At 48.5% G+C, this 9,568-nt stretch overlaps 1 protein-coding gene across 1 annotated transcript; it reads right to left on the bottom strand.

Annotated features, from left to right (window-relative positions):
* Positions 1 to 5,304: 5,304 nt before the first annotated feature.
* On the bottom strand, positions 5,305 to 8,853 carry RTP2 (receptor transporter protein 2; the record flags this gene model as incomplete). Its single annotated transcript, XM_081069360.1, has 2 exons — positions 5,305 to 5,818; positions 8,690 to 8,853. The coding sequence occupies 2 exons, from the start codon at positions 8,851 to 8,853 to the stop codon at positions 5,305 to 5,307; spliced, it is 678 nt and encodes a 225-aa protein (XP_080925486.1).
* Between the last annotated feature and the right edge of the window lie 715 nt (positions 8,854 to 9,568).

Genomic DNA, 9,568 nt, shown 5'->3' with positions numbered 1-9,568 from the left:
ACAACCACCAAGCAGCAATAAGTGCAAGACATATTTGCTTTCTCAGCAGTGTAAAATTAGCACAAAGATGCACGCGGAGGTTACACGGGACTGCCTTCTTGTAACACTTACAACACAGATGTAGTTACAGGATATACACAGAAACAAACAAAAATAATAGTAAGAGGCCCTCTTGACAGGTCACACAATCCTCATAGGAGGTGGGGAACAAATACTCATTCCATATTACTGCGACAAATTTTCGTCAGCACAGGGCTAATCTCTATCCAGGTATTTACAAGAGTTGTCCCTAAACCTTGGTCAGACATGCTAGCAGACAGTTTTTGAACATTTTTCAGACATCTCTGTTTCTGGGTTTCTAGAAGTGCAACTTCACTTTGTCTTTGGGTAGTGAGTGACCTGAAGTCCAGCTGTCACCCAGATGTTAGCAGGTGGCTGTGCCCTTTGGAAAAAGTACTGAGATCTGACCTGAATCTCGATATATACAATGTATTGAGCCCAAACATGTTTGTTTTTTTATTTTATTTTCTTAAATTTATTGGGGTGATATTGGTTAATAAGATTATATGTTTCAAAGTACAATTCTATAATACCTCACCTGTATATTGCATTGCGTGTTCACTACCCAAAGTCAAATGTCTTTCCATCACCAAATATTTGACCCTCTTTACCCTTGTCATGCTCCCCCCACCCCCTTCCCTCTGGTAACCACCATTCCGTTGTCTGTGTCTATCAAGGTTTTTGTTGTTGTTGTTTTTTATTGCCAAACAGGCTTATTTAATTCTTCATTTCTTGGCAGTTTGGGGTCCTGTACCAGATTAAAACTAACCAGCTCATAAACCTTATAAAACTGGACATCTCACCAGGCCTGTTTTCTCTCTGTAAATGTGGATAATTATAGTGCTTATTTCATGGGTTGCAGTTAAGGGGAAATTATACATAAAAGCTGGCATCATGTCAGCTTTTCCTTCATTTTCAGCTTAGTGGTATCACAGTACATATAAAACTGTGTTTCCCTGAAAATAAGACCTAGCTAGACTATCAGCTCTAATGTGTCTTTTGGAACAAAAATTAATATAAGACCCACTATATTATATCATATCATATCATATCATATCATATCATATTACATTATACCTGCTCTTATCACAAAATAAGACTGGGTCTTATATTAATTTTTGCTCCAAAACACACATTAGAGCTGATTGTCCAGCTAGGTCTTATTTTAGGGGAATCACAGTATACACAGGATGATTCTCGGTTGGGGGAGGGAGTGGTAGAGAATATTGCATCCGACGCAAGAATTTAGTCAGTCAACCATTCTGATTAAGCAGTTACTTTGAGCCATGTCGTGGGGATAGCTAGATGAAAAACAACTGACAGTGGTGGGCAGATACACATGCAAACAAGCGCGACAATTCAATCACAGAAGTGTAATTGCAGAAGTAGCCTCAAGGTGGTGAGATCCTGGGGCTGTGAGAGAAGGCTTCACATGGAAGCTAATACTCCATCTGACACTGGGGAAAAAGAAAAATGAAAAAACAAACCAGCAAACAGAAAAAGCTCTTAAAAGCCAGATGGGAATTGTGTTCCAGGAGAGTTAGCACCAGTTAGACGAGCACTGGCTTGATCCAAGTAGCAGGATCGCATAGCAATTGAGAACTGAAGTTCTGGAATCAGAGAGCGAGACCCCGAATTTCAGCCTCAGCACTGCGACATACTAACTGTGTCACCATGAATCAGTTTCGTAACCTCTCTAAGCCTCAGCCATAAAATTAGAGGTTATAATTTTGAAGTACCTGCTTCAAAATGTTGTTTTCATAATTTAAGGAGACAATGCACACAAAGCACTTAGCACAGCACATTATATTATTATAATAGCAAATGTTTATTGAGCTCTTTCTCAATTAATGTTCTGTATTATTGTTATCGGGGAAATGAGGGGTGTCTGGCTAGCGGGACTAAGTTTTATCCATTATCAGGAAAGAGCTCTGGAAGAGTTTAAGCAGGAGAGTGAGCTGATGATCACATCTGATTATTAGAAAATCACCCGGGGATAGTGGTAGAGTGGGGGGTGGGCTCTAAGGGGGGCGCTACAGGCATGGCAATTATTAAGGAGGCTACAGAGGCAAGAGACACCAAAGATACATTTGGGCAACAGTAAGCAGGAAGGAAAGAAAGGAGACCAACCCAGGGGTACTTGGGAAGAACAATGAAGAGGATATGGTGAACGAATTGCGGGTCGTGGGATAGGGTGGTGAGACAGGGTCAGAAGATAACTCCCAGATTTCCCAGAAGTAGCAGGAGCAAGTTTGGATGGCAAAATGATGAGATCAGCTCTGGTCATGCTGAGGGTGCTCCCAGGGGACAGGTCAACTGGTCTGGGGGCCTGAAGCTCAGCAGAAATGCTTAGAGGAGCTATGACAATCAGGAATTCATATGTGGTGGAAACCTAAGTCATGAATGGGTACATGTTACTCAGGGAAAATCAACAGAGTGAGAGACTACAGGGAACACTAGCATATAATGGGTGGGTGAGGGAAAGAATAACACCTTGGAGAGATGAGCACTGGCTTGTCTCCCACAGAAATGGGAGACAATGAGGAGCCAGTGCTGTCAGGGAGTCTTCAAGGAGGGAGTGCAAAATGCAACAGTGGGACCAAATGAGATTCAGGCAGAAAAGTGGCCACGCTCCAGTTTGGCAATGCAGTGTGGGGAGACAGTGTTAGGGAAACTGAAATGAGACCTCCATGAATTAAGGGAGTAAGAAACAGGTAGAGATAAATATACTCTACTCTTTTGAGAAACTTGGCTTTGAATGAATAAAAAATATATATACATGGCAATCGTTAGAGGGGGAATATGGAGTCAGAGAAGGGTCATTTTAGTTAAATATGAAAGACACAGATACATTTATACTGAGAAAAGTGAGCTGACGAAGAAGGAGAATATGCTTATCTTCTGGTATTTTTCCTGCCCCTCATCTCATTTCACTTACTCGTCCTCACTTCCACTTTCAATGGCTCTTCATCCCTCCACTCCTAGGCCTCACGTCAGAGGCCCCGGCTTTACCAACTCCCCTGAAGCCTGGCCCTCCCGGAGTGTATGTACCCCTAGCCCCACACACAATGTCAGTAAGAGGGATTTCTGGTGCTGCTTCATCCCAAACTTGTCCCTTCATGTCCCCTTGAGACTCCCAGGGAGGACCAAGGCAGGGCAGTCAGTCTTCTGGAGACCACTTGATTCCTAGGCTCCTGACATTCACCTTCCCGGAAGCCACTGCCTGTCTGCAGCTGAGAAATGCCCCCTGGAGCACACACTCGTACAGGCCCAGGTGAGCATCTTCTGTAGCTCACAGAGGTGAACACACCTCGCATCCTGCCCATTTACAAACCTTCCAGCCTGATGCTCTTCCTGTACCTCTGTTGCACCGAGCCAGAGCAAGGTAGGTTCTTCCACATTGCCTAGCTCTCTGCTCATGCAGGTCCACAGAGGAGTCTGGACAAGCCACCAAAACTCCCTGCCACCACTGGACAAGAGGAAAGCCAGCCTGCACCTCCAGTGGGCCCAAAGCATTCCATCTCTGCAAATTCATCTAGCCAGACACACCAGCCTTAAACCTCAACTTCAGTTCTTAGGCCCCCTCTAGGGCAGAGACTCTAATGGTGGGCTATAGAACGGTGGGGATGTCAGGAAACAATCTGGGGTGTGAATGGGAGAGTTTCTGTTTCCCACGCCAGATAATAATAAACACAGGGTCATCTGACAGCGAAACATAAGTCAAATTGCCTAGGCCACAGCTATGCCTGAGGGAATGGGCCCAGCAAATGCATTCCCCCAACAGGGTGGCCTCATGCACCGAGGAAGCGGAAGGTGTTGGGGGACAGGTGCTAGTGCATGCTTCCCCTCAGTCATCACCTCTCCTGAATGGAGACAGCCCTACTGTCACCTGGAAGATCCACATCCAAAGATCTGCCTTATCTGCCCCTTCCTCACCATCCCCAGAATCTAGGACAACTATAGAGTCTACTACGGGGCATTTTCACAAAGGATGGCAGTACCATGTGTGCTAGTAGTGGTTCCACAGCTCACACAGTGCTGCAGAACACACAAGAATATATTCTCCAAGCCCCAAACCAAGAAACATACACACACAGCACCATCATCTTGCAATGAATTCAACAGGTCTTCCCAGGAAATAAATTTAGGCAACACTGAGACCCACAGCTTTCAATCGACAGATAGACAGAAGCACAGAGGTCACACATTTGTTTGTGTATCTCTACCACACCCCAGCCCACCCATGCCTGCCCCCAGGTCTTCATGTTGCACCTTTAAACCTATTTTATGAAGTCATATAATTTAAATTCTATAAATTATTCTAAAAGTCATATAATTCTAAAAGTCGTATAATTTCAAATTCTAGACCAGCACTGTTCAATAGAAATTTCTGTGAACATGTTCTGTACCTGCACAGTTCGATACAGTAACCACTAGCCCCATATGGCTACTAAGCACTTGATATTTGGCTGGTGAAACTGAGGAAGTGAATTTTTAATTTTAATTAATTTAAATTTCAATAGTCACATATGGCTAGTGACTAACATATTGGATAATGCTGCTCTGAATAATTTCAGCTAAGCAGATTCTAGCTTTACCAGAGTGAAAACTGAGCCTTTCAGAATTTTGAGAGCATGCTCTCCAGGGGCAAAGGGAAAGGTACCAGGAAACGTGCTGTTTTCATTGCTCAGGCTTCCCCTTGGTCATTGTCTCCCCTGAATGGAAACACACAGCCCAATGGTCACCTGGAAGATCCCGCAACTGGATGAAGACACTGTGAATAGTGATTGAAGATGTATTGGGGGGGAGGGGAGAGACACTGCCTGTTCCAAAGGATACCAGGACAGGATGGCCGGAAGCAGCTGAAGATAAGCTTGAGAATGAGGCAAGGGCAAGACTGGACTTAATGGGGCATGGGGGGTCCTAATGGGGTGGAATATGGGCTATGGAAATGAAGCAAGGGGAGGGATAGAGGTGGAGATGGAGGAAGTGCAGGGAGAAGATCCCTTCCTGTGGGTTTAGTACCCTTCTCCCCTACCCCAATCACTGTAAATTTTAATGGAAGGACCTTTAAGCATCTCCTAGAACAAACCTCTCATTCTGCAGAGTAGTAAACTGAGGTCCAGAGAGGTAACTGCGTTGTACAGCGTCATCTATAGAATCTGTACCAGAATCAGGACCAGAATCCGATGGCTTCCCTACTTTTACCCCCATGCACCCTCCGCGCACTCCCAACCAGCTCCACTAAAAGAAAGCAGAGCCTCGGAAGGAGAGCTGCAGGTAGACAACGAGCAGGCAGAGGGAGGCCCAGAAGAGGCACCAGCGAAGAGAGAAAAAGTTGTAGCCCGAGCCCTCCTGGGCCCTTGTCTTGGAGGCCCCAGAGGTGTAGGTCGTCGCCTCGTCCTCCAGCAGCTTCTCGCTGGGCTTCCAGTGCACGATGCCCTCCTGGCAGGCCTCACAGAACTCGCCGCGGTGCGGTCCGCTGTCCGGGCGGCTGGCCACGTGGATGCGGTACTGGCCGCCATCCTCCCCGTAGCACTGCTCGCGCAGGCTGGTGATGAGGTTGTCCACCAGGCTTTCAATGTTCTCCTCCAGCATGCTCGACTCGTCCAGCCGCGCGGTGCCGCACTCATAGCACAGCTGCTTGAAGACTCGCATGCGCACAGAGCCCATTCTGTGGGCGCGGTCCAGGTGCATGTGGAAGAGGATGACCACGTGGGCTGACTGCCAGGTGTGCCAGCACCAGGAGCAGTGAAACCTGCAGGGTTAGGGGAGAGGGATGGAGAAGGTGGGCCTCCTTCCCAGCGCAGCCTGCCCTGGAGGAATCCTAAAAGGAAGGGCCCTCTATGCTTGGGCAAGTAGGTAGAAGCAGTGCTTACTGCCCCCTGGGTTTTTTAGTGCTCCAGCTGGTCAGCTTCACCTCCTCCTGGTAAGCTCCCATGGGGCCTGGAGCAGCATCCTCAGGAGCCTGGCACAGGAGTTGTCTGGTTGCCGGCTGTGCTCTCCAGTCTGCCTCCTACGGGGCCCTCCTGTGGTCGCAGCTCTCCACAAACCTAATGCACTCAGGACATGCACTGGAACGCTAAACAGTGGTCACTCCCCCAATTTGGTCTGATTTCTCCTCTGCAAAATACAGGGAGATGATATCCCTGTAAGGGACACTTCTGCTCAGTAAGGGTACTTCTGCGCAGACCTCCCATGACTCTGGTAAGGGGTCTGGCCAGCATATCACGCACGCTCAGGCATCCTGCCTGCTCTGGGGAGAAGAGAAGATGTTTCTCACTATGCCAGGCACAGACCACCAAGAATTCACCCGATGGATGAGTGATGGGCCAGCAGGGGGAAGACTACAGAGTTTGGCTCCTGCACCTTCAGAAAAATCACTCTCTTGTCCCTTGACAAATCATCCCCAGAGCCCACTCCACCCTGCAGTCGAGCCTGAAAAGGTGGACCCTGCTCTGCCTCTCCCTCCACACATGCACATGTACGTCTTACCATACACACAGGCCACCTTGTCTAACCTGGGCCCCCTACAGTCCCAGTCTCAGGGGACATGGAGGGAAGTGGACTGGGACTCATCTAGCCTAGCGCCCCTCCCTCAGCACCCACCCAGTGCTTGTACACCTTCAATAATAAGGCACTCATTACCTACAGGGTAGTTCCTTCCATTCCTGAGATGAACCTCTTACAAGCCTCTGTTATAGAGGTTTTACAGGCAATCAAGTACTCACTGGGCTGAGTCTGCCCTCACTATTGACTCTCTCTGGCCCTGAAAGATCCCTGATGATGAACTCAGTTCAATCCAACAGACACTACCAAGCACAAAACAGCCCAGGTTGTGGGGGAGAGATGAGGCCACGCCTGCCCCTGAACCCTGGAGCCCACAGACAACATGAGCACAGATCAGCACCCAGGAAAACCCAAGGTAGCGTTGGCAGGAAGAGCAGCCTGACTGGTCCTGAGCCAGAAGAACCCTCACACTGCTGACCAGAGCTGCAGGCATCAGGTTTCACATGTCCTGAGCTTAGAGGTAGAGTGAGCCTAGGCACAGAGTAAGCACAGAGCAACTGTTCTCCAGCCCTGCTTGTGGCCAGCTGGGAGCCACAGGTCACTAGCCAGCATAGGGCCAGCTGAGCCCTAAGGCAAGAGAAACCGTGAGTACGAGGAGCTCAGCCCCTATACTCCCAGGCCCTTGTGCCTAAGTTTCCAGCTTGTAGCACTCCTCCACCAGGCAACTCAAGAACTTCATGTTTTCAGCCTCCTCCTTCCACACTTTTTAAAATTAAGTCAATCCAGGGTTGTTTCCTCCCCCTCAATCCAGACCTCAGATCTTAAATGCCAAAATACCAGACCTCGCAGGAGGGGATCTTAAGGATCATCAACTTTTATTTTACTGAGACAAAATAGAAGCACTGATGGAAAGTGAGCTCTCCGTATATACAGTTAGTCAGAGACAAAGCCAGGACCCAGCAGGTAACAGGTTTCTAACAGGTATCTCTTGAATTGAGTTGAATTGAAATAAACCAACCTACCTCTGCCTCTCTGTCTTTTGTCCCAAAGAAAGGTTCACTCTAACATGTACAGGTCTTGAGGCAAGAATACAAATGGACGCTCCCCACCCATAGCCTGCCTCTTCTGTTCCTATCTTCAGCACCTTGCTGCGCCATGAGGGGCTTCACATACAAGTATGTGTGAACAACCCAGTCTGTGTGTCCACACCCCCAGAACAGAGCCACTTGTTGGCTTCCCCAGGTAGCCAGCCTAGGGATACTGTCTGATCTTGAAGTAATGGACCCAGAGAAGAGGATTGCATGGACCCTGGAGATAAGCTTGAGGCAGCTTGGGCAGGGAATTCTGTGGTCCCAATCCCAAATCATGGTCTAGAAGAGGGAGAGACATGTGGGCTTCTGATGGACGTTCCTCTTGGCCTTAGGACTCCTTGCACTATGGGAGACATGCAGCTCCTATAAAGTATGGGACACTGGGCCCTATAGACCTAAGGGAAATACTACCCAAAGTTAAATCTTTTTGTCAGAGACCCACAGATAGTAGAGCTGGAAGGAGCTTGACTTATCATCTAAAGACAATACCCTGGTTTTGCAAATGTGAAAACCGAGACCCAGAGAGGGAAAAGGACTTGCCCAAGTGCACAGAATTAGTTAGCTATAGAGCCAGTTTCTAGAACATAGCAGGCAGACAGTAAATGTTTTTGTATTCAAATCAAATCGGTTTGAGTTGACTGGACAGACCGAGGACCAGCGCACAGGCCCTGGTCCTTAGGCTCAGGCTTTCCCTAGTAGACCTCATGGCATGCACCCTTTAGTTCCCGCCACTCTTTAAAAGATTGTGAAACTAAGAAAACATTTATAATGTCAGAGATTACAGGGGCATTGAAGATATTACAGCTCTTCATTTATCATGGAAAACCAAGACCCAAGGAAAAAAAGACAACTTGCTAAGGTCGCCCAGGGAATCAGCGGTACAGCTGGGATTAGAAAGTTCTTCTCTGCCCCCTACCCGGAGCTGACACCAGGATGGAGCTCCCCAAATCTCTCTGCCTCCCCTTGAAGGTGCCCAGGGCTGTGCTCCAGGGGCTGCCTGCAGAGCCCTTCCTCCCCAGACCTCTCACCTGCCTGAGGCGTGCTGCTCCAGGTACTGCTTCCAGCCAGGGGCCAGCTCATGGAGCTTGAGGTTTGGATCTATGATGAGTTCCCAGCTGTCAGCTGGCTTTGCCACCTCCATCTTCTCATAAAACACTTTTTTCCACTCGCAAGTGGTCAGGCTGGTAGACATGGCCCTATTGGCAACAGTGGAAGTTTGAGCCCCACCTGAGCGAGAACACAGAAGGAGCCCAGGTAGGTGCAGAGCAGTTCAGTCTCTGCAGTCTGGAAATTCTTGATAGGACCAGGAGCAAACAGGACCCAGAAACCTCCTTTTTCACCCTGGAGTCTGTTACCATGGCAGCTGGGCAGGGTGCCAAGAGCTAGCCAGGGCTGAGGATGAAGGAAGTCCCAAGGTAGAGTTCCTGGGCCCTGAGCTGGGCTTGGGAGGCAGGGCTGGGTAGTGACACTAAGTGAAGTGAGCAGGGTGGGAGGCTCAGCCTGTCCTCTAGGGACCTTTATGGGCCTCCAAGAGACAAAGACGATTCAGTGGCCCTGCTTCACCCTATTGCTTTTCCAGGCATTCTCCACATCCTGTGCCATGGTAACTGTGTTACCCTAGGGAGCCAAAGAGAAGCAGGGAGGGGGAGATGCAGAGCCTGCTGCTCACACTCCGCCTGATATGCTGGAACCATTGTTTACCACGTGCCAGGCACTAGCTGCTACACCTGTGCTGGTCACGGTGGGGATTAGATCCCCCTTCATCCAGATCAGGAGGAAACTGAGGTTTACACAGCTCTAGGTGGCTCATTCCAGACTTGGATGTAGGCCTTCCAAAACCAAGAGCAGTTGTTCATTTATTGTAGTACTGTTGAGCTCCTAACACATAAGGACAGAGAGCAGTAAGT

The sequence above is a fragment of the Rhinolophus hipposideros genome, assembly GCF_964194185.1.
Source record: "Rhinolophus hipposideros genome assembly, chromosome: 2".
Classification (NCBI taxonomy): domain Eukaryota; kingdom Metazoa; phylum Chordata; class Mammalia; order Chiroptera; family Rhinolophidae; genus Rhinolophus; species Rhinolophus hipposideros.
Note: the sequence above shows the minus strand (reverse complement) of the source record. Positions and strands in the feature narration are given on the sequence as shown.